This window comes from Drosophila montana, unplaced genomic scaffold (assembly GCF_035044405.1).
Source record: "Drosophila montana isolate Dmon_TW-CO22-7 unplaced genomic scaffold, ASM3504440v1 contig_3218_1, whole genome shotgun sequence".
In the NCBI taxonomy this organism is placed as follows: domain Eukaryota; kingdom Metazoa; phylum Arthropoda; class Insecta; order Diptera; family Drosophilidae; genus Drosophila; species Drosophila montana.
In genome coordinates, this window is record NW_026998098.1 from 2,757,711 (window position 1) to 2,780,013 (window position 22,303).

General features: G+C 42.3%; 7 protein-coding genes across 8 annotated transcripts; 3 read left to right on the forward strand and 4 right to left on the reverse strand.

Moving 5' to 3' along the window:
- Positions 1-305: 305 nt before the first annotated feature.
- Positions 306-8,812, forward strand: LOC135433463 (uncharacterized). Its single transcript, XM_064689561.1, has 5 exons — positions 306-387; positions 4,305-4,481; positions 6,861-7,184; positions 7,246-8,258; positions 8,324-8,812. The coding sequence occupies exons 2-5, from the start codon at positions 4,347-4,349 to the stop codon at positions 8,739-8,741; spliced, it is 1,890 nt and encodes a 629-aa protein (XP_064545631.1). The 5' UTR covers positions 306-387; positions 4,305-4,346; the 3' UTR covers positions 8,742-8,812.
- Positions 8,813-9,325: 513 nt separating this feature from the next.
- On the reverse strand, positions 9,326-13,151 carry flr (actin-interacting protein 1 flr). Its single transcript, XM_064689562.1, has 7 exons — positions 12,993-13,151; positions 12,541-12,662; positions 11,941-12,031; positions 11,303-11,566; positions 10,194-11,248; positions 9,961-10,111; positions 9,326-9,903 (listed from the first exon to the last, which is right to left on the reverse strand). Exons 1-7 carry the CDS (start codon positions 13,024-13,026, stop codon positions 9,794-9,796), a joined length of 1,827 nt encoding a protein of 608 aa, XP_064545632.1. The 5' UTR covers positions 13,027-13,151; the 3' UTR covers positions 9,326-9,793.
- Positions 13,152-13,696: 545 nt separating this feature from the next.
- Fdx1 (Ferredoxin 1) lies at positions 13,697-14,522 on the forward strand. The gene is made up of 3 exons (XM_064689578.1): positions 13,697-13,911; positions 14,004-14,055; positions 14,114-14,522. Exons 1-3 carry the CDS (start codon positions 13,803-13,805, stop codon positions 14,463-14,465), a joined length of 513 nt encoding a protein of 170 aa, XP_064545648.1. The 5' UTR covers positions 13,697-13,802; the 3' UTR covers positions 14,466-14,522.
- LOC135433468 (protein FAM76A) lies at positions 14,521-17,500 on the reverse strand. 2 transcript variants are annotated; one of them, XM_064689566.1, is made up of 6 exons: positions 17,326-17,500; positions 16,772-16,836; positions 16,590-16,703; positions 16,072-16,165; positions 15,348-15,770; positions 14,521-15,279 (listed from the first exon to the last, which is right to left on the reverse strand). In XM_064689566.1, the coding sequence occupies exons 1-6, from the start codon at positions 17,410-17,412 to the stop codon at positions 14,887-14,889; spliced, it is 1,176 nt and encodes a 391-aa protein (XP_064545636.1). In that variant the 5' UTR covers positions 17,413-17,500; the 3' UTR covers positions 14,521-14,886. The 2 variants fall into 2 exon arrangements, with proteins under 2 accessions (XP_064545636.1, XP_064545637.1); XM_064689567.1 differs by lacking the exons at positions 16,072-16,165; positions 16,772-16,836; positions 17,326-17,500.
- Positions 17,501-17,564: 64 nt separating this feature from the next.
- Positions 17,565-21,756, forward strand: Klp67A (Kinesin-like protein at 67A). Its single transcript, XM_064689554.1, has 5 exons — positions 17,565-18,085; positions 18,150-19,230; positions 20,441-21,242; positions 21,308-21,436; positions 21,500-21,756. Exons 1-5 carry the CDS (start codon positions 17,787-17,789, stop codon positions 21,625-21,627), a joined length of 2,439 nt encoding a protein of 812 aa, XP_064545624.1. The 5' UTR covers positions 17,565-17,786; the 3' UTR covers positions 21,628-21,756.
- mRRF1 (mitochondrial ribosome recycling factor 1) lies at positions 19,352-20,270 on the reverse strand. The gene has a single exon (XM_064689573.1). It carries the CDS (start codon positions 20,211-20,213, stop codon positions 19,431-19,433), a length of 783 nt encoding a protein of 260 aa, XP_064545643.1. The 5' UTR covers positions 20,214-20,270; the 3' UTR covers positions 19,352-19,430.
- LOC135433478 (uncharacterized) lies at positions 21,655-22,247 on the reverse strand. The gene has a single exon (XM_064689580.1). It carries the CDS (start codon positions 22,213-22,215, stop codon positions 21,805-21,807), a length of 411 nt encoding a protein of 136 aa, XP_064545650.1. The 5' UTR covers positions 22,216-22,247; the 3' UTR covers positions 21,655-21,804.
- Positions 22,248-22,303: the final 56 nt, after the last annotated feature.

Here is a 22,303-nt window from a genome sequence, read left to right on the forward strand (position 1 = left end):
CAACAATTTCTCTTCGCTGCTCGCTTTGCTCATTAATTAGAACATGGAACCAACGAAGACGACGACGACGATGACGATGATGCTGCTGTTGTTGATGAGATTGAGATCGTTAGGAGCTGAGCAAAGACATCCACATCCACAGCGAAGACAACGACGACGACGACGAGCGAGAAATCAAATCAACAAAACAAATGGCAACAGCGACAACACAACAACAACAAGAAAAACAACAACAACAACAACAGCAGCAGCAGCATCGAAAGGCGCACAGAAAAAATGTCAAGAGATGGACATTCGAAAAATAGAAAATCTCCAACTAAAACCGAAAGAATTGAAACATTTTCGGATATTTTCATTTCAGATGCGAGCAGCAAACGGTTAACAAAGGTGCGCGCTTAGCTGAAGAAAGAAAATGCACGCCATGAAAAACTAATCGAAATCGTTGCGCGAAAAACCATGAAAATTCACACGATACGAAAATTACAAAAAAATAAAATAATAAAAATGGAAATATTTAAGATATGCGCATATAAATGAAAACTAAAACAAAATAGTGTTTTGTGGAGAAATTTTTATTAAAAATAATAATACTAGGTGTACAAAATAATATTTAATTAAAAGCTTAAATAAACAAAAATTCCTAAAAAAATGTGTCAAAATAATTTGGAAAAAAGTGACACAAAAAAAAAATAAAAAAAATAAAAATTTGATTAGGCGCGTGGCAAGCAACAATATAAAAATATATGTATATTCAAGATCGGCATGCCGAATATTAAATGCCCTTGCATACATTCGTATATTCGATTTGCGAGATAATAAATATATAACTTAAATGTAAATATATATAATAAATATATAATAATGGCAGCTGTACGATATACTAGTTCGATCCGGCCGAAGCTGTAGCACATATGCATAATATGTTGTAAAATAAGGGATCTATGCGAAGTTTCATGCAGTTAGCTTTAAATTGTCTGGGAATGGATTGCGGGGAAACAGAAAAAGGAACCGATAGTAAGACTATATAGATTATACTACTGATGCTTATAAGGAATACATATCTATGGGGATATCACCTTCTATGTCTATGCTACACACTTTATGGCAAAGCCATACTACCTTCCGCAAGGGTATATACAAAGAGCATAAAGCTCACATAAATAAGAAATATAGGGAAAATAACAAACTCTATAAAAATGTTGCCGAAGACCGTATGCATGCATGTTCTTAAGCTGAATAATAAGCAGAAAAGTAAACATTAAAATATCGTGAGATATAGAGTGTTATCCACATATAAAGGCAGAGTTTTGATTCAAATAAAAGACAAATATACCCTCGTGCTTTTTAAAACCTAGCTCCAAAACAGAACAAAACAATGAACAATGAAATCCTCAGTTGACTTTTTTTACTCTGAAATATATAAAATACAAACAGTCAACCTCGCCTGGATCTGAGCTCGACTCAATTGGACAAAGAGTTTCTAATGCAAAGAAGACAAAATTGATTATCTAATAAAACTGTGAAACATATTTGAACCATAAAACCTAAACAAAGTGTGTGTGTGTATAAGAAACTAGCCAAATAATAGCTGGGCTATAAAACAATAAAATACATGTATATACAAAAACATAATTTAGTTTAGTTTCTACATTTTCAAATGGAGGAGGGTTAAGCGAATTAATTACTAATTTGAATAAAAACGACATTAAACACAATAAAAAAAATTCAACACGATTTACCTCCATTAAATGGAGAGACACAAAAAGAAAGCAGCCGACAATCAAAAAGACTTTGAACACGATATAAATATTACTAGTACATATAAAAAAAACAAATAATGTTCTAAAGAAACTAAGAACAGGAAATCATAAAATTGCCTCGTGTGAATGGTTGACAAATTAAATTCCAGCCGAAAGCCCCGTCCCGTCCCATAACATCAATTGGGCCTAGGCCTATAATTAGATTTTGCCAGGGCAGTCGAAAAAGCTGGACTACAAAACCGCAAAAAACCAAACTATTCGAAAACATAAAAAATATTTAACAACAACAAAATTAAGTGGACAGAAGTTTGAGTGTGTGCCGTGCAAATAAAAGTTGAGAATTAACTAAACAAAAAATCCTTTTGGTGTTTATGGAATGGCAACGCGGCGTATGCGCGATTATGTGTAAAATATTACGCATCGGCGCGCGTGCTTGGTAGCGCAATGGATTGAGGGGGGGGGGAATTGAAGGGAGCTGCTGATGATGAAATCACTTGACAAAGACAGCACTTGGACAACAAATCAAAATAGACAGGCTGGCGAGAGCGTTTAGCACAGTTCTTGTGGCGGCTATTTAAAAATACATAAGCAACAGAAACTAATTTCGGAATATATCAAGTAAAAACTGAGCAAAAATACCAAAGAGTTACGGAAAAGACACTTTTTCTGTGTGAACGAGCGCCAAAAAGGCCATATCCCAGGCCAGAGCGTCCTTCTATCCCCCCCAACCACAAACCTCAACCCCCTTCTGGTATTCTTTTGCCTTCGTCGCTCAATAGAAAAATGCTTAGATGCGATTTTCACTCGCTGTGCACATAATGGAATGAAGAAAATTCCGTCTGTCGACAACAACAGCAACAACAACAACAACAAGAACTAATCGCATGCTGGGCACCAAGCGGCTAGCAAAGATGTCGTAGTTGTCACTTTCGGGGCCTCCAATGAGTTGCAGTTTGCGATTCTCACACACAGTTTCTATTATGCATGTCCGATGCAAACACAAAAATAGCCCTCGGAAAAAAGTAGTGGGTTAGCCACAACCACAACCCACTTTCCACCACCCAAAATGCTAAGTACTATTTCATGGCATCTAGTATTGCCGCAATGGCTAAACAATGGAAATTGGCAGATTTATAGCACAGCCCAGAAACCCACAGATACAGACAGAGATAGACATATAGCCAGGCCAGACCCCGTCACGTAAGAGACCAGAGACCAGCCAAAAACAACTCAAAGTCCTCTAGCCGGGAGCACCCGACCAGAAGATACCCTACACCCAGTCTGATCAACAAAATGTATGTATTTACCAGAAATCAGAAATCAGGTTTAAAAAGAATGGAAATAATCTCTGTGTAGAACGATTTTGGAATTTTGGGAAAACTGAATATATCAAATATATTAAAATTCCAAATACAATCTATTTAGCGCCTAAAGTCGCTCCCCCCAAACAGATGAAAGAATGGACAGGGGGATGGAAGCACCTGGCTAGATCGAGGCTCAAAGAAGCCTCATCCATGTTACATGTATATGCACATCCTCAATATTCACCTTTTGCCCCAGAACAGGGTATGCAAATCACAACAACAAGATTAGCAAATTAATTTTATTTAAATAAATTAAATTTAATTGCCAGCCAAAGCACATGCTAAGCCCCTGCGCACCTAACACCATCTCACACCATGTGTGTGTGTGCTCTGTTGTTTTCTTCTTCCTTTCAGCATTTCTATTGTAATTTAGTTTTGTCAACTGGGTGTCTGGCTATATACACAAAATAGCCCAGGCATATACAAGCCAAAGAGAAGCTACCTTGGAATGCATGCGAGCAGGCAAGGCAAGCAGACAGAATACAGCTGGCAGTTAATATTTCAAATGAAATTGGGCAAATATCAATTAAAACAATTATCTCTGTCAACGAATTATGTTAATTAAATTCACAATTTTACTAAATCGCTGGAATAGCATTGAATTTTGGACGAATTACTAAACATCATTTAATATTGGAATAATTTGCTCCTTAGCTGACAACTATTCTTTTTCTTGTACAACTTGTAAAGCTACAAATTTACACTTTTCGATATGCTATTCCCTTAAATCTTCTTAATACCCTCACGGGCAGGCACACACGCAACGCTCGCAGACTTTACTATGTCACAGCTAAAACGCACACACAGCTTCAACTACATCACAGCTATTCATATCGTGAAGCAGCAGCAGAGCATACCGTGGCGTATGAGTAATATGCCAAATGCTACGACATAATACGTATACGCCGCGTGCGCGTCTCGAGTAGCGGTGAGCGGCATAAAGATCAACGCTCTATAAAGAGCATTTCGCGGGTCTCTTAAAATCAAAGCGTAACGAAAAGTGTGTGACAAAATGTTCAATAAATAAACAAATAAAAACGACAGCGAACAGAAACGCAAGACAAACAAACAAATTATGAAAAGCAAAATAAACGCGAATTGTGATTGAAGAAACGCGCGTTTCTTTGACACATAACATAACATAAATGAATAACTAAGGAACTATTTCAATTATTTGCAGACACATTTATGTGAGGAACACAGGAACACAGCTTAATGAATTATGGAACATGTGAATACAACAAATACAAGGCAACAGCAACAACAACAGCAGCAGCTGCAGCAAAATCAACTGGAGCAGCAGCAACAACATAGCGAAAATCAACAACAATTCTGCCTGAGATGGCATAATCATCAGGTGAGCAAATTGTTGAGAAAATAAACACAAACACAAATGTAATCGTAATAAATATATATATAAACTAGCGGGTATAACCCGGCCTTGCCCGTGGCACGTATGTTATAAAATCAATGTTTTTTAAAAGCTTTGAAAATGATTTTGAAACTGATCGGACGGGAATCAAAATAACTTAAAATTCACAAAAAAAACTTTGAAATGCATTTTCCACCGAAGGAGTTTAGATTTTGGGAAAAATGTGAAACACGTCTCAAATGATTTTTCTTATAGATCTTTGGAAATAAATTTGAACACAAAACGTCATCCACCAAATCTTCGACCCCCATTTGCACCAAGGAGGGATGGATTTTTCAAAAAGTCTGAAACACCCCTCAAATGAATTTGAATATAGATCTTTAAAAATGAGTTTGGGGCCGATCGGATGGTAAACAAAAATCTTTCATACAACCGTTTTCCGCCAATTTACTACTGTTGCGGGTGGAATTTCCCAATTCGCTGTAATACGTATTCATTAAGTTCTTATGGAGAGCTTTGAAAATAAGCTTAAAGCAAATCGGACACAACTTAAAACTTCGCCCAAAAAATCTTTAAATCGCATTCCCCCCGAAGAAGTTTGGATTCTGCGAAAAGTGTGAAACACGTCTCAAATGATTTTTCTTATAGATCTTTGGAAACGAATTTGAGCGCGAAACGTCACCCACCAAATCTTTGACCTCCATTTCCACCAAGGAGGAACGGATTTTACGAAAAGTGTGAAACACCCCTCAAATAAATTTGAACAAAGATCTTTGAAAATAAGTTTGAGGCCGATCGGATCGTTAACAAAAAACTTTCATACAACCGTTTTCCGCCAATTTACCACTCTTGCGGGTGGAATTTTCCAAATCGCTGAAATACGTATTTATTAAGTTCTTATGTAGAGCCTTTAAAAATAAGTTTGAAACAAATCGGACACAACTTAAAACTTCGCCCAAAAAATCTTTGAATCGCCTCCCCACCTGAAGAAGTTTGAATTCTGCGAAAAGTAAAAAACACGTCTCAACTGAATTTTCATATAGATACTTGAAAATAAATTTGAGGGCGAAACGTCACCCACCAAATTTTTGACCCCCATTTCCACCAAGGAGGGTTGCATTTTCCAAAAAGTGCGAAACACCCCTCAAATGAATTTGAACAAAGACCTTTGAAAATAAATTTGAGGCCGATCGGATGGTAAACAAAAAAGTTACATACAAACGTTTTTCGCGATTTTTCCACACTTGCGGGTGGAATTTCCCAAAACCCCGTCTTAACGTGCACCTACATCAAATAAGGTAGCTACAGTGAAAATTTCAGCTTCCTAGCTCTTACGGTTTGGGCTGTGCGTTGATCACCAATCAGTCAGTCAGTCAGTCAGTCAGTCAGTCAGTCAGTCAGTCAGGACAAACAGTTATATATATAGAGATTATAATCAAATAGAAAGGATAAGGAAAGGAAAAGAATATAGTAGGACGGGCCAAAGATCTTGGCAAATTCCTATAACTGAATGGAATTCTACTTGGTGCATACATAATCCGCACCCATTGTGCTTTCTGTTCGGTTCAGGTGCCATCAATTCCGAGCTACTTAGCTCATCTTATGATTTATTAGCTTCAATCTGTTTTCCAAAGCAACCGAAAATTTCAAATGAATATTTTTATAGACGTCGTCAGTTTATACGGTGTATTAGCCAAAGGCCTGGCCTCGGCCATAAAACTGACTGGACATCGTTCACAAGAAGCGACCAGCGAAATGTCACCCGTCTATATATAGGGTATAGCGATATATACATATACATATATACACATATATATAAATATATGTATATATATATGTTACTTATTCACACATAGTTTTCCGCATTTCATATACTGACAATTTTGTTGCTCACCAATGCTGGCCAGAGATCAGCCGTTGGAGGGAGACGCAGGGAGGGACGCACCACAAAGCTGTCCAAAATAGCCAAAGGCAACAGGGCGAGGCGGAGTAAGTTGGGGAACCAAACAGAGAGAAGGAGCAAAAAAAAAATTGTCAAATAAATGAAATGTTCACTGCAATTGCCAAAATCCAAAGAATTTGTACTAGCAACTAAATCTAATTTCGAAGCGACCACAAACGCGACGCAGTTGCAATTAATGCTCAGCTGCCATTAAGTGTCGCCCGGCGCATCTGCTCCAAATGTTTTCCGGGCGCACAGTTTTCTAGCCTAGGGCCGAGAGCACAAATTTAACCAGCCCACAGTACCACACAGTCCCAGGCAGCTGGCCAAATCGACTCGTACTATTTATACGATTAAGTGACCCAATTGCCCTTCCAATTGCAACTACAACATATTCCTCCGCTGCCTCGTCTCCATTCCAGACCAGCCTGCTTAGCACGCTGCCGGTGCTGCTGGATCAATCGCAGCTCACGGATGTGACCATTTCGGCGGAGGGGCGGCTTCTGCGGGCGCATCGCGTGGTGCTGAGCGCCTGCAGCAGCTTCTTTATGGAAATCTTTCGTGCCCTGGAGGCCAGCAATCATCCGGTCATCATAATACCCGGCGCCAGTTTTGGCGCTATTGTCGCCCTGCTAACGTTCATGTACTCCGGTGAGGTGAATGTCTACGAGGAGCAGATACCCATGCTGCTCAATCTGGCTGAAACATTGGGCATCAAGGGCCTGGCGGATGTGCAAAATAATAATGTAAGTAATGAAGAATGGGCAAGTGTTTATTCCAAATCTCAACTTTCCTCCCTGGCCTTAGCTACCCAAGACAACGAAAAATGCTCCGTGCAGCACACCGACAGCCTGCATGGAGCCCGCCAGCGTGGACAAGCCGCTGGGATTTGATGCAACTAGAACACCTTCGCCAGAGGCCACGCCCACAGCTACACCCAGTCTGGTCATGCCGCAGCTGCCAAATCCCACGCTGCAAGCGCCACTGCTGGCCAACAAATTGGGCTCGCCATTGGAGAATTTCTTTCTAAAGTCGCTGCAGTTCTATCCGAATCTCTTGCCGCAACCATTGAACTTCTCGCAAACGGCGCTGAACAAGACCACAGAGCTGCTGGCCAAGTACCAGCAGCAGTGCCAGCTCTATCAGAACAGCCTGGAGGAGGACGATTGTTACGGGTCCAAGCGGCTGAAGACTGGCAGCGGTGCCACTGGCAATCCAGGCAACTCAACGGCACAGCAACAAAAGGATGTTAAGCGCATAGACAAGATCGTGGAGAATCTAAGGACTAGCAATAGCAACAAGTCGCCCATGGAATGTGCTGCTCCGAACTCAATTGTGGCCACTTCACCGGTCACACTTGCGCCACAGAGCATGTCGCACTTCTCCCCGCAGCTGCCTGTGGTCAAGTCGTCGCCCAGCTACAATAATCCATTGAGCGCCGGCCACTTGTATAGCAGCGCCAAGCTGCCTAGTTACAGTGCCGCTGCCACGCCCACAACGGCACAGCAAGCATCCCACCAGGCGGCGTCATCACACCATGCCAGTCCGCCCTACATCACGCCCGAGGATCACGTCAAGCTGCAGCAGCACATCGAACAGTATGCGGCCTGCCAACGGGAGGCTGCGGCCGCTGCAGCAGCTGGACAATTGATTAGCGCCAAGTCGGAGCCGAATCTGTTGTCACTCAGCGCCGAGAAGATGCCAACGGCCAACAAGCCGCCGTCCAACTCCAAGCTGTATGCCACATGCTTCATCTGCCACAAGCAGCTCAGCAACCAATACAATTTGCGCGTGCACCTCGAGACCCATCAAAACGTGCGGTAAGTTATCCCTCACAGATGCTGGACAACTGCAGTTCTTGGAATTGACTTTTAATCACCTTCAGCTATGCGTGCAATGTTTGCTCGCACGTGTCGCGCAGCAAGGATGCACTGCGCAAGCATGTCAGCTATCGGCATCCTGGCGCGCCGTCTCCCTGCGAGAACGAGGCCCGACGCAAGCGCGTCACAAAGCTGGCAGCTCAATCGATCTCCGCCGCTGCGCCGTCCGCTACGGCAACCAGTAGCGATGTGGCCGCTGGCGAAGCATCAGGCTCCGGCGCGGGCTCAGGCTCAGGCTCGAGTGGTGGTTCGGGCTCAGGTGCGCTCTCCTCCAATCCTTACCTTTTTCTTCCCAATCAGTTTCAGCTGGCCGCCGCGGCGGCTGCTGTTGCCGTGGCCGAATCGAATACAGCAACCAGCCTGGATGTAGCGCACGAGGTGCCCGTTTCCATGAAGAGCGAAACGGACACATCGACCATTTGAGGCAGCACCACAAATTTAACTCGTTAAACACGCACTCAAACACACACACACACACACACTCGCACACACACTCGCACACAAACAACCTCTCACTTAAATTAGCTCCACCACGCACCGAAACCAACGTCTTAGACCCGGCTGTGATACTTAGCACAATTCGTCGTTTTTGTTTTCGATTTATTTTTTATTCTGTTAATTTTGGCGCCATTTGTTAGAGTTTCGCTTGCACTTATCGATAAGGCGCGTCGATAAGTCGTGAGTGGTGGCATCACTGTCACCGTTTGAGAGTGACATGTGCGAACAGTTTTGATAGCACTGAGTGCACTCAAACTGTTTGTATTATCACAAACTGTAATATCGCGAGGCTTTCAAATTACCTTCTACAAAGACCAAAACACACACACGCACACACACACTCTTACGCACACACGCCTACACATTCTAATAAATTAAGAGCAATTTTTATAAATATTATAATTATACACCAAAAAACACGCACACACATGCACACAAAAAGACAAGGTGAAAACCTACAAAAACCAAGAACAAAATAAATTTTAAGCCACAAAAAAAAAACATAAGTATTGTTACTTTTATGCAAAAACTAATTTATTTCATTTCATAATACAATAATTTACGTACGCAGGCGCACTTTATACATATGTTTAAACTGTAGTTCAGTTGTATAAGTATCAAAAAATTTGTTTAAAACACATACAAGTATAATGAAGTGGGTTTGACGGAATTATCTCAAAGAATAGATCATGTTAAAATATTTCAATTCACATCATGCTAAAAGAAAATATGATTGGCAGAAAAACACTTTTGGGCTTAAAGTTAAGGGGGCATAATGAGTGCGTAATATAAATATCTAAATTTAAATAAACTGTTGCACTTAAATGAAATGAAGCTGATTCCGAAGCATTAGGAGCTCGGCGGCAATTAAATGGGGTTTAAACGGATCCGTCTCTCCTCCTTCTCTCTGAATAAGTATAAAAATATGCGCTGGCTGCGCTATATATATCTCGTTGTTCTTTTCCTATTGGCATACTTTAGATAGTTTCTACATGCCAGACTTTGGTATTGCAATCCTGACCAGTGGAGATCACAGTATTATTGTCCAGCCACACAAGGCGCGTAATTTGCGATTGTGGATGAGCATCTGAGCAAGAGAGAAAAATGTTATTTCATAGTTAGTCAAAATTTAAATTTTACTCACTCTTGATGATGGTGTGCTTGGCTGGATTGGTCAAAGACCAAATAATAATTGTAGTATCAAGTGAGCCGCTGGCCACTAGCAGCGAATTGGGTGACCAGGCCACAGTATTGACGCGCGCATTGTGGAAGCCCCATTCCTTGTTGTGAGCCAGCTTGAATAACAAATTAAAATAGATAAGATAACATGCATATGTAATATGTTTGCGATATTCTTTATAGGTAGCAGCCTCTCACCTTGTATTCTTCCACCGAATAGAGGACCACCTTACGGTGAGCATCACAGGCAACCAAATACTTTTGATCCGGCGAATAGGCGACATCGGTGACAGCGCCCAGATGGTCCAGTTCCGTCTTCAGCTCCAAAGTGCCTTCTTTCAGTGAATAGATATGCAGCTTTTGATCATCACCACCGACAGCAACATCCAAAGTGTCAGGATTGGCCGCAATAGAGCTGGCTTCGTATTTGATGGGCAGCGAGAATATCTTCTTTTGACCCTGCACCAAAGTAATCTCCTTAATGCAGGCCAAGGCAATGATATTCTCACTCCGTAAGATGGCCAAGCCACGTGGCTGGCAATTGAGCTTGACTACGTAGTCCGAGTAGCTGTTGCCCTCAACACTGAACTGCCTTAGACTATCGTCAATTCCACATGTGTAGACAAATTCATCCCAGGCGGCAATGCCGTTTATCTGATTGCCATGACCAGTACCAGTGATGCGATCGTTGACGCCGTTGCCGGAATTCCAGTTAGTCACAATGCCGTCGTGGCTGCCGGTGTAAATAGTGCTGCGGTCATCGCTCAAGCCCAGGACTGTAATTGGTTTATTGTGACCCTTGACCACCCGCAGTGGTTTGCTGGGATCCTCCACATTCAAATAAGTAATGACTCCAGACAGGGAGACGGTTAGCAAATGCTCCCCCTGCCACAGGCACGACACCTGCTGATCATCCACGGTGCTGCCCATAACAAACTCGCTGATCAGCTCACGGGACTCAACCTGCCAGAGACGGCAGGTCTTATCACCCGAGCAGGTAAGTAGCTGAGTGCCGTCTGGCTTCCAGGCGACCGCGTAAACGCCACCCTTGTGTGCTGGCGAACCGAATTCGCCCAACAGTTCCGAGCTGGTTCCATCATACAAAAACACTTTGCCATCAAAGCCAGCCGATGCAAAGTATTTACCATCCGGCGAGTAGCGCACAGCCTGCACAAAGCGCGAATGCTCCTGCTTTGTCATTTTAAACTTGAACGGAGGTCCCTCGAAAATGCCAATCGTGTTGTCTTCGCTGCCTGGAATTCCATGTATTAGATACTTAACAATTTATAGAATATATTATTACTTACCAGTCACAATGCGAAATGGTCTGGCTGGCCTGAAGTCCGCCGAGTTGATGGGTTTGGACTGGCCACTGATTTCACCCACTGATGTGCCCGTTTCGGACATAAAGACGTGACCAAAACGCTCGCGACCCTCGCCGACAGCGACAATGCGTTGATTGTCGGGCGACCAACTGATGTCCTTGATAGGTCCTGCAATCGGCTGGAATTCATTCTTCAGCAAATGCTCCTTGTTCACGGTATCCCAAATACGAATCTTTCCCGACGCATCTGTATGATGATAAAGAAAAATGTTATAGTCTAAATATTTTTGATGAAAAATATCTTATATTTATGATGTACAAGCAAGCACGTTTATTTTATTACATTCCCCGTTATATACATATTGATATAGATAAGAGGGTGAATTCCACAAAAGATAACATCAACACAAAAGCTAGATAGCATGGTCGCAAGATTGGAAAAATGGGATATTACTTCTATGCAATTTTTGATTAAGTTTTCATTCCATTTGAAAGTGATAAGATAATCGCCCCTTGCCCATATGGTAATTGAGTATTGACAGCTGACGTGAGTCATGGACATGAATATGGTGTTTGTGGTTTTTAAGGCTTCTTTACAGCTGGTTGCATTGTTTAACTTACCGCCGGATGCAATGTAGAAGCCGCTGGGCGAATACTTGGCCACATTCACTGCACACGAGTGTTCCGTGTAGACATCGGCAATCGCTGGATTCTAGGCAGGCGATGATGGTAATCGGAGCGTGACCAGGCAAATCAAGAAAAGCGCACAAATAACAAAATTCAAAAAATTAATAATATTTACAAGCAATTTTTTTTTGTGGACAGCGGCAGCCGCATCAGCAGCCGCAGCCGCAGCCGCAGCAGCAGCAGCAGCGGCGACATCATAATTATGTTGTGTGGGCAGTAAGAGAGAGAGAGTGTGAGAGAAATTTCTGTGTGTGTGTGTGTTTGTTTTTGTGAAAAAAAAGCCGCGCCGGCTGCGGCAATATATACAATGTAGTATATACATACTTATGTACAGATGTGCGGTAAATAAATATAGAACAGCCAGCATACACACACAGATAGAATGATCGCTGTCAAGTGGAAAATAACGCTTGAAAATTGCAGCTGCCGCCGTGCGCAGTCCAAAAATAAACATTATTCGCTTTTTGGAGCAGACGTCTCATATTTTGTGATATTATTATAGCCCAAATTTGTGCAGATATCAAATGAACTTACCTCAATATTTCTGATTATCACCGAGTTGCCATTGGTATAGAGAAAGTTCTTGCCCTTGGGATCTGCACCCAAAACAATGGGCTGGCCACGTTGAGTGCGCGGCAGCGTTGCATAGACATTTTCTGCAAAATTTTTAAATTCAAATGTAAATTAAAAATAAAATCATAATATAAACCGCCGTGGGTAAGGACGGTAAAAACAGAACAGGGTGCGGTCGACGGCTTTTAGCCGGTTTTTGCTTTGCTTTCGCCGGGTCAAGGGATCCCCCTGCCCGCACTACTGTTTATCTGAATAAGTCTACTTCGCTGCGACGCCGACTAGCTGAATTCCATTTATGGTCATATCAAAGCGTTTCCGCTGTTTTTACCATTCTTGGCTGACTCATTTTCGGCGTCGCCGCTAATGCCGTTTTCACTACTTTTATGGTTATTTAAGAATCAAGTATAACTCACTGTTTTCATAGGCCGGTTGTTGAGGTTGCGCCATTGCTTTTTCTATTGTGGCTTACGATTTCTTATTGGCTTTGTATAAATAGCAAATTGATATATTAGCGTAAAAACACCCGCACTTGCACTGTACGCGACCAGGGCTGTCTTACAATTTTGATGCCTTTCGTTGTTATTAAGTTTAACAGCGACAAGACTTTAACATAATAATATTCTGCTATTAACATGTCAAAACTGCTGTTATTCAAATATTTTCCCCATAAAAAACCATTGATTTGTTATTTAGTTAGCGGAATTCAATACATATTAGTGGAAATTAGCAGTTTAGTTTGCCGTCGTTTGGAAAAAAGGCGGCTATTGAGTTTCAAATTTGAATTTAACAGCTGCTGACTGTTCTACTTTACAGTCTCTACATATGCATAAGTAGCCATAACATGCAAAGGCATACTGTCATACTGTCTCCAAGCAGAGAGGGATGGAAATCAAAAAGTCTTGGCGTTTGTATAATGTTAAAATACAGCTGATCTGTTATGACTGTAATATGTTAGGACTCATTTCGAGCCAATAAGCAGCTGTTTAATGCTATGCATCATTTGCCATTTTCTTCTAACTTAGACATCATTTAAAAAGTCATTTTTCTTTAAGACGTTCTTCTATTTTTTTTGTATTAAACTCCATTTATCAAAATCAGTTATTTGGTTTATGTAAAGTAAGTACTGCATTTTGAGGAACAATTTGGTGCACTGTTAATAACTTTCAGGGAATGTTAAAGTTTTGGGTGCCCACAACTATCCGTATGTAATTTGTAACCTTAAAATGATTTGTTTACTTTTTCGCCATACGCGTAATTCCCGTCAATTACTTTTTAAGCAAGTTTTAAAATCACCGGCTTACACAGTCAAAAATGCGCTGCACACTACAAGATGTAAGTGGCCTGCCTCAATGTTGGGCGCAGTTGGTATTTGCAATTGTGCGTGTTGATTATGAAATTATGTTTGGCTTGTTTATTGCTTTTAGTTCTGAGACATGGGGAGTATGAGTGGCAAGATCCTAAATCACCGGATGAAATGTAAGTAACAGGCGATGATAACCGTATTAATGTAGATGTAATTATTTGCTTGGTCTAGCGTTAACATAACGTACGTTGACAAGGAGGGCAAGCGCACCAAGGTGCAAGGAAAGGTGGGCGACAATGTGCTGTATCTGGCGCACCGGCATGGCGTCGAAATGGAGGGTGCCTGTGAGGCATCTCTAGCTTGCACCACGTGCCATGTGTATGTGCAGAACAACTATCTCGACAAGCTGAACGAGGCTGACGAAAAGGAGGATGATCTGCTAGATATGGCGCCATTTCTGCGAGAAAATTCCCGCCTTGGCTGTCAAATAGTGCTTGAAAAAAGTATGGAAGGCATGGAGCTTGTTCTGCCCAAGGCAACACGTAATTTCTATGTGGACGGGCACAAGCCAAAGCCTCATTAACACATCGTTATTAATTACTGTTACTCCCAGTTAAATAAAGATTATTTTTTAAGTGTTCGTGTTCCCAACTTTCATATATTTCTTAAGTTTATAAACAATGCTTTCGTTTTGTGTGTCATCTGGCAAATTAAACTAAAGAACATTTTATTAAGTTGAGCCTATATAATTACATTTTCTAATTGGTGAATACCATGAAATGAAAGCAGAACGAAATGGATGAAAACAGTTTGAGTTTGTGGAAATGTGGTGTCATAAGAAATGGTATAAAACAATATTGTAATAATTATGTTACAATTAAAGAATATATGTAATAGTCTAAATGTGTATAGCGACAAACTAAAAATCATTACAACAAATACACTGCACTATAGAACGATTGTGCCAGCGTGTGTGAATGATGCTCGTTGGGTTAAGTGTGCGTTCAGTTCGAAGATGGACTGCTGGAACCTGAGCGAGAGTGAACGCTATTACGGTCCTGCTCGCTGCGCTCCTCATCACGATCGCGACTCTTTTCATCCTTGTCCAGATCACGTTCTGGCTCTCGCTTGCTTTGCTTATCGGGCGCAGGAACAGCAACAAGTTCTTCTTTAGGCGATAAGTTCTCGCGTTTGATTGCCTCCTTTTCAGCTTTGGTGACGCCTCCTCCACCGCCCTTTTTGTTGTTGCTTTTCTTCATAACAGCCAAGTCTTTCAGAAGGCTGGCAACCTTGCGATTCAAATTATCCACTTTCATGTCATGCAGCCGCTCAACCTCCTTCAGTCTGTTGCGCATCTCGTTCTCCTTTTCAAAGTTTTTGCCTTTCAGCTCTGTCAACTGCAAACATAAATAATATTCATTACAAATTCATTAGCATTGTTTTAATGTGTGTGTGTGTCACCCACTTGCTTATCCTTCTCCAGGAGCTCTTTGTCTTTTTGATTTAAGCGCTTCTCAAGACTGGCAATGCGCTCCTTCAGATATGTTATGGCTACCACGTGATCCGACGAGTTTGTGTCCACTGTGATGGCAGCTGGTGCAGCAATTGTGCCGTTACCGCTATTGCCGCGCGATATCTTATCGGGTAGATCCATGCCGGCACCGCTAACTGATGTCACACCGCTGGTATTGATGTTGCCAGCGCCTTTGGAAATGTCTCCACCGCGTGATGATTTCTTTGCGGACGCGTGGCCTTCTCTATGCGCAGTTGACGAGGACTTCTCATGTGGTCGCTTCTTAGACATGGATATTCGGCCCTCCTGCTGTGCTTTCAGCAGTGCACGCTTATACGCACAGGTACAGAGCCAGCACAGTACTTTACCATTGACCTGCAAGAGGGCAAATAATTGTACGGTTAACAATGGTTAAGTGCTATTCGTGATTATGCTGGCTTTAAAATTAAAACTCTTAAGACTTTTAGGCTCAACACTCTTATGAACGCAATACAAAATCTCTAAACTCATGACTGCAACACGACACTCGGTGAAGCCTGTACATGGTCTATGTCTAAATAAAACAGGTTCTGCTTAAAATTATGTTATTCAATATTGTTAAAGTAAAATGGCTGCAATCCTTGATGCTGACTTTAGCTACATGAGCTTTGAGCCTTCTTCTTTGTAACTCGCTGACCTTTTTGTTCTCGTCGCGCCTGTCAAAGGCTGATCGCAGCTTGCACTCGTCGCATTGTGTGGGCGGTCCGTACTTAGCCTCGTAGCTGGCGCATCTATTTGCAGTTAGTGTGATATTTGGTTTGGTTAAAATGTTTTTCACACGTGGAGCAGAAAAGAGAAGAGAGAAAAATGTTTTGCGTTCATAAGAGACGTTGTTTTCGTTTCTATTTTGTTTGGTTTGCTGATTTGAAGAGTTCAAGAAGAGAGTATCTACTCAAGGGCAAGGCAAACGCGCTTTGGTACATGTATTTTGAAGGCACAATTAGTTGGGTAAAAAGGGGTGATACATGTTTAAACATAAAGTTCGTTTAATAAGTTATTTGATCATCAAATTAAGTTGATACGAGCTCTTTATACATTGTGCATTCAAATTACAGCGGCTGCCACGTTGCTCGTGCATTTTAATTTATCTTTTTTTTCTATCAAAGTAACTAGTTTTTGCTTTAGTCAAAGTGATTGAATAGAAGATCAACATACCTCATGCATTTGGAACTGCCGAAGGCGGCAACGATTTTGCAGCACTCACAGGCGGTGGGCTTGCCATATTTACTCAAATAATGTTCGCATTTTTTACAGGCACTCTGTGATTTGCTGGAAATGTGAAAAAAAATAATAGAGCCATGCAGAATAGACAGATTAACGCATTTTCCTTTACTTACGAGTTGGAGGGAAATTCCGAGCGGCAGTAAGTACATTTAACAACTGAGGTAGAACCACGGCACACCTGTGGAAAATCAAAATGAATATGAAACGTGAGTTGTGTTTATTTCAGCCTTGGCCAAAATAAGTGAGAATTGATCGGTGAGCACGAGCATATTTTGCTGCTTTGCTTTTGTTTGCATAGCAATTGTATTCTTAATAAAAGCTGTGTTTAGCTGTAGCCTGAATTAATGGGGATGTGTACTTGAACACATTACAATTATGGCAGCTTCAAATTTCATTAGTCACAGGCGTCGTCGCCAATGCCATATACAAAGTTGCAACGAGCTGCTACCATTCTGCTTCCTCTTGCCGTTCATTTTCACTTTTAATGCGCAGCAAGAATTTTCGCAAGCAAGCGTCGCGTCATTTTTATTTTGTTATTGCCAAAAAACAATAGCCCACGTACACATCCTTTACTTTTGGCACAATGCATACACACACATGCGAAATGCTGTTTGTTTGTTGCATTTTGTGTTTGTTTAAGAGATTTAATTCGTATTATTTGGTTCACCTTGCAAAGCTGCTGGCCCGAGGAAAGTTCTTCGTATGGGTGCCGAGAAAAACATTTGGAGCATGCGAATAATACTTTTGAACTCATTTCTAAATTTTAAAATTTCTAAATTTTTCTTTTGTGCTGTTTTCTTTTATAAATTTTACTCTTTATTTGCGATTTAGAAGACGATGCAAACAGTGTCACCACAATAATAAAATTGAAATACAAGCTCGGTATTAGGGTGACCATGCTTCACGCATAAATATTTATCGATGTCTAATTTATCGAACGCACAGCAACCCTCTAAATACAGCTCAGTGTAAGTTAGAGCAAAGAAGAAGAGAGAAAGACGCCTCAAAGCAAAATTCAAACAATTCAAAAAACGTCCAATTCAGGCTGTACTAATAACTCAACAAAAAACAAGAAAAAACAAACAAATAAAAACAATAAGCGAAAAGTGTAATTAAACAGTTTCAAACATGCCTGAACAAACCAATATTAAGGTGATAGTGCGCGTTCGACCATACAATCAGAGGGAAACAGAACAAAATCAAAGATGTATAATAAAAGTAATGGACGGATCTTCACTGTTGTTCGACCCAGACGAGGAAGACGACGAATTCTTTTTCCAGGGTGCCAAGCAGCAATACAGAGACATCTCCAAGCGTACTAACAAAAAACTATCAATGGAATTCGATCGTGTCTACGACACAGATCGCACAAACGAGGACCTGTTCATGGAGTGTACAGCGCCGCTGGTCGATGCAGTGCTCGATGGGTAAGTGTAAGAATGCACCTGAAACTTAATATTTGTTAACATGTGCATTTCGCTCTGCTGACAGGTACAATTGTTCGGTGTTTGTGTACGGTGCGACGGGTGCAGGCAAAACATACACAATGCTTGGCAGCGAAAATAGTCCGGGCCTCACGTTTCTAACAATGCGCGACCTTTTCGAGAAAATTCAAAGCCAACAGGACATACGCAAATTCGATGTGGGCGTCAGCTATTTGGAGGTGTATAATGAGCAAGTTATGAACCTGCTCACAAAAACAGGCCCCTTGAAGCTGCGCGAGGACGCTAATGGTGTGGTGGTGAGCGGATTAGTTCTGAAGCCCATATACAGTGCTGAGGAGCTGCTGCACATGCTCAGACTGGGCAATTCGAACCGCACTCAGCATCCAACGGATTCCAACGCGGAAAGCTCACGTTCACATGCAATTTTTCAAGTTCACATTCGGATCACGGATCAGAAAACTGGCGCCAAGCGCAGCGTAAAGCTTTCCATGATTGATTTAGCAGGCAGTGAACGTGCGGCTAGCACCAAGGGCCTTGGTATGCGATTCAAAGAGGGCGCCAGCATCAACAAGAGCCTGTTGGCGCTGGGCAACTGCATAAATAAGCTGGCCGATGGTCTGAAGCATATACCCTACCGCGACTCCAACTTGACACGGATTCTTAAAGATTCCCTCGGCGGTAACTGCCGCACTCTGATGGTGGCCAATGTGTCGATGAGCTCGCTTACTTACGAGGACACTTATAACACCCTAAAGTATGCCAGTCGCGCCAAAAAGATACGCTCTGTGCTGCGCCAGAATGTGCTCAAATCGAATTTGCCCAAGGAATTCTATGTGAAGAAGGTTACCGAGCTAATGAGCGAGCAGGAACGTCTATTACTGCATAACAAGGGTCTGGAAGCCAAACTGGCGCAAATGGAGCGCTCCGGAAACAATGGCTACGATCCACAGGAGCTTAAGCCTTGGTTTAGCCGAATCGACGCTGTATACGCTACTGTGATCAAGCTGCAGCAGTGCGTCATTGGTCTACGCAGCAAAATACAGACCCTGAGCTACCGACAAACGCTGAAAAAAGACTTTGAGCAGCTGCGCAAAATTGTGACGCTGGACCAACGACTGTTTCAGGAGGTGCGTATCTTGATTAACTCTAAAGTATGCTGCACCCAAGCGTGATGATAAATTTGCCGAATTTAATTCGGTTATTTTAATTAATTTATAATCACGCCTAAGGCTAATTTTCAGACAAAAGTTTATCTTACAAACATAGTTTTAATATTTGATAAAAGGCAGTGACATTTATGGGCAAACTTTATATTCAATATCAGTCTTTATGCATCGCCTAGAAGCTCTTTCTGCTTGCTAACCAACAATTTGTCCGCCTCGGCAATGTATTTGTCCGCAATGGCCGCAACCTGGGTCTGGGCCGCAAAGGCATCGTCTTTTCCAATGTCCGTCTGCTTCTTCAGCTTGCGTATCTGTGTATTCTGTATGTCCCGTATGGCGTCGCGATACTTGATAAACAAAGCTTTGGCATTCTTGGAGAGGTGCTCGCGATGCTCCTTTGTCACCTTGGGTATCGGTATGAAGAGTGTTGTGCCGTCTTGCTGCGGGTTCAGATTCATGCCGCTCTTTTCAATTGCCCTCAACACATCGGGTATCGTTTGGGGAAAGGCAATCATATTTACAACAATCGTCTTTGGATTCTTGCGCGATATCTGCGCCAGCTCCTGCAGTTCATGCTCCGCTCCATCCACTTTGATACGCAGCGAGTCGATGGAGCCGCTTGTGGAGCGCAGCGATAGGTTCTTTATGAAATCGTCTTTCATTTGGAGCACTGACTTTTCCATCTGTGCATTCAGGCTATCCAGGTTGATCAGTTCGCGCAGCTGCTGCTCATTTATGTCCACCTTAACAGGTTTACCTTTTCCGCCTTTTTCTTTCTTTCTATCCTTGCCTTTTGCATAACCGCGCGCCTGTTGCAGCCACAGTGCTGCTTCTCCTGCCCCCGTTTGTGGCTGTTGTTGATATTGGCTGAATGTACTGAGCACCGGACGAAGCGGCGTGAGCCTTGTGCTCAAGGCACGTAAATGCACTCCCGTTTTGGCGAGCATTTCCAAATAATTAAAATTTACAAATAAAATAAATGTCGCGTTGCCAACTTGCGTCAAATTAATTATATCTGACAAACAGTGTTGCCAACTTGTTTTGCTGGGCAAGGGCAGTACGCTGGCGAAGCAAAAAGCTTTGAAAATTGTTGCTCTGTAATTTTGTTTTTTAATTTTAAGTTTTTACATTTTTTTTAAAATTTTAAAAATATTCACACCTCTCTTTTTGGCAGGACTATAAACTATTCATGAACTATGTGAACGCATTGGGCACAAGAAATCAGAAATATACCGATGAGCTGCCACAGTGGCGCAACAAGTTGGAGGCTGCCTGCATAAATCTGAAAAAGCTAAAGCTTGAGGCGAAGGAATCAAAATACCACCATATCCTCAGTTTGTATTTTAGCAATAAGGATCTGGAAGTGCAGCTGTCCAAGCAGCAGATAAACAGCAATCATCTGACCGGTATTAACAATGAGCAGGCGGAGAATTCGAGCCTCCTGCGTAAGTCCTTTTCCATGATCTGCGATGTATTACATCAGTTATACAACCGTTTGGAGGAGACGCAGAAACTGACGCCAGAGATACAAGGTGTATACGAACGATTGGAAAGAAAGATGCGTTTCACAGAGTCGGAAACAGAAGCGTCAGCGCAGGACATGGAATTGGATGCACTCCTCGCCGAACAGCATGAGGAGAATGAGCCGTCATCAACACTGACCAGCAGCGCCAGGAAGCGCAATCGCGCTCGTCGCTACACGCACACATTAACCAATAGTGAATTTGTGCTTCACCTGGGGGTGGATAGCTTCGAGGACACAGACTCTGACACGGACACTGTAGAGGACAGCCAGCAGGTGTTTAAGAAACCACGCAACCTTGACGTTACTCAAGTTATTGCCAGCAACATGAACTCGCACAAAGCGCTGACAGCGACCGTAACAAAGCCACGACCCGTCAGCCATCGTATGGTATCGGACATGCTCTCGGATCAGAATGTCTGCGGATCTGCAGACAAGGAGAAAATGAAGCAAGGTAAGCTCAAATCAAATGAAATTCCATAACCCCTTGCTAAGTCTGCTGTCTTTTGCATTTTCCAGCTCTGCTCAAGTCTAGCAAGTTTACCACGCAGGGATTGCAGCGCACATGCGCAGCTGCGATACAAAAGGAGAATTTAAAGTTCTCTGCGAACTGTGTGAGGAAAAGTCCGCGTGCTCTTATCGCCAAAAGTGAGTACTTGGCCAATAAAAATTACGTTTTTCCATCCATATCTTTAATCACATTTTATACAGCTCTCGCTGGCAGTGCGGCGACGTTGCGCAAACCGATATCTCGCCTTGCAGGAACCATTGGCTCGGGCGCCAAGGAGGCGCCAGTGGTAAGAATAAATCGAGCTGCCTCATTTCGCGTAAAAAAATAATTTATGATGTTTGCATTTTTTAAAGCGTTTATTTTTAATTTCGTTCATTTTATGCAAACCAAACTTTTAATTTACTGCTTTTAGTTTTGTAAAAACCTAATTAATCATTAAATATATATATTATGTAAATTTTAATTTTTTTTTAAACGTTGAAAAGCATTGTGTAATGCTTCAACTCTAGAAATATAATGTCGATTCCTTGCCAGCATCCAAATTTTGTCTATCGTTTCGGTACATGTCACCAGCATGCCACGTCCCGATTCGCTGTGCCGGCGCTAGTCCTAGCAAGCCAAGCAGCATATAGAGCAGGGCGCCTAGATTGACACCCAACAGCAGCAGGCCCGGGCCGAGTGAAGCGGCTTGCATGGGACCCGGCCAGCCAGTTTGTTGACCGCCAAAGCCGCCGTAGGCCAAGCGACGCCAAGGTTGGCGTTCAACTACATCACTTGGCAGCTGATCCAAGTCCTGATCCTTTTTCTTGCTCTCAGCTAAGAGCGTATAACGGGGCACAAACGTTTTGTCAACTGCTTTATGTGCATCACTTGCCGCCGCCACCAAGCACAGTGCAAAGAGAATGAACAACTGCATGACGTCAACTGTTTGTTTAGCTGATGCCCGTCTCTCTCTTTTATAGCATCGCACGGGCACGGATCGTGTCTACATTTGGTACAGCTGA

Bases quoted from the DNA above. Each gene is read 5' to 3' on its own strand.
- LOC135433463 (XM_064689561.1), top strand. From the start codon at position 4,347: ATGGAACATGTGAATACAACAAATACAAGGCAACAGCAACAACAACAG. The intron at 4,482-6,860 runs GTGAGCAAATTG...TCTCCATTCCAG, and splicing joins TGAGATGGCATAATCATCAG to ACCAGCCTGCTTAGCACGCT. The intron at 7,185-7,245 runs GTAAGTAATGAA...CCCTGGCCTTAG, and splicing joins CGGATGTGCAAAATAATAAT to CTACCCAAGACAACGAAAAA.
- flr (XM_064689562.1), bottom strand. From the start codon at position 13,026: ATGGCGCAACCTCAACAACCGGCCTATGAAAACA. The intron at 11,567-11,940 runs GTAAGTTAAACA...ATCATCATACAG, and splicing joins CTTCTACATTGCATCCGGCG to ATGCGTCGGGAAAGATTCGT. The intron at 11,249-11,302 runs GTAAGTAATAAT...ATGGAATTCCAG, and splicing joins ACCATTTCGCATTGTGACTG to GCAGCGAAGACAACACGATT.
- Fdx1 (XM_064689578.1), top strand. From the start codon at position 13,803: ATGATTTGTTTACTTTTTCGCCATACGCGTAATTCCCGTCAATTACTT. The intron at 13,912-14,003 runs GTAAGTGGCCTG...TATTGCTTTTAG, and splicing joins TGCGCTGCACACTACAAGAT to TTCTGAGACATGGGGAGTAT. The intron at 14,056-14,113 runs GTAAGTAACAGG...TGCTTGGTCTAG, and splicing joins CCTAAATCACCGGATGAAAT to CGTTAACATAACGTACGTTG.
- LOC135433468 (XM_064689566.1), bottom strand. From the start codon at position 17,412: ATGAGTTCAAAAGTATTATTCGCATGCTCCAAATGTTTTTCTCGGCAC. The intron at 16,166-16,589 runs GTATGTTGATCT...AACTGCAAATAG, and splicing joins GGCAGTTCCAAATGCATGAG to ATGCGCCAGCTACGAGGCTA. The intron at 15,771-16,071 runs GTCAGCGAGTTA...GCCCTCTTGCAG, and splicing joins GGCGCGACGAGAACAAAAAG to GTCAATGGTAAAGTACTGTG.
- Klp67A (XM_064689554.1), top strand. From the start codon at position 17,787: ATGCCTGAACAAACCAATATTAAGGTGATAGTGCGCGTTCGACCATAC. The intron at 18,086-18,149 runs GTAAGTGTAAGA...CTCTGCTGACAG, and splicing joins GTCGATGCAGTGCTCGATGG to GTACAATTGTTCGGTGTTTG. The intron at 19,231-20,440 runs GTGCGTATCTTG...TCTTTTTGGCAG, and splicing joins ACCAACGACTGTTTCAGGAG to GACTATAAACTATTCATGAA.
- mRRF1 (XM_064689573.1), bottom strand. From the start codon at position 20,213: ATGCTCGCCAAAACGGGAGTGCATTTACGTGCCTTGAGCACAAGGCTC.
- LOC135433478 (XM_064689580.1), bottom strand. From the start codon at position 22,215: ATGCAGTTGTTCATTCTCTTTGCACTGTGCTTGGTGGCGGCGGCAAGT.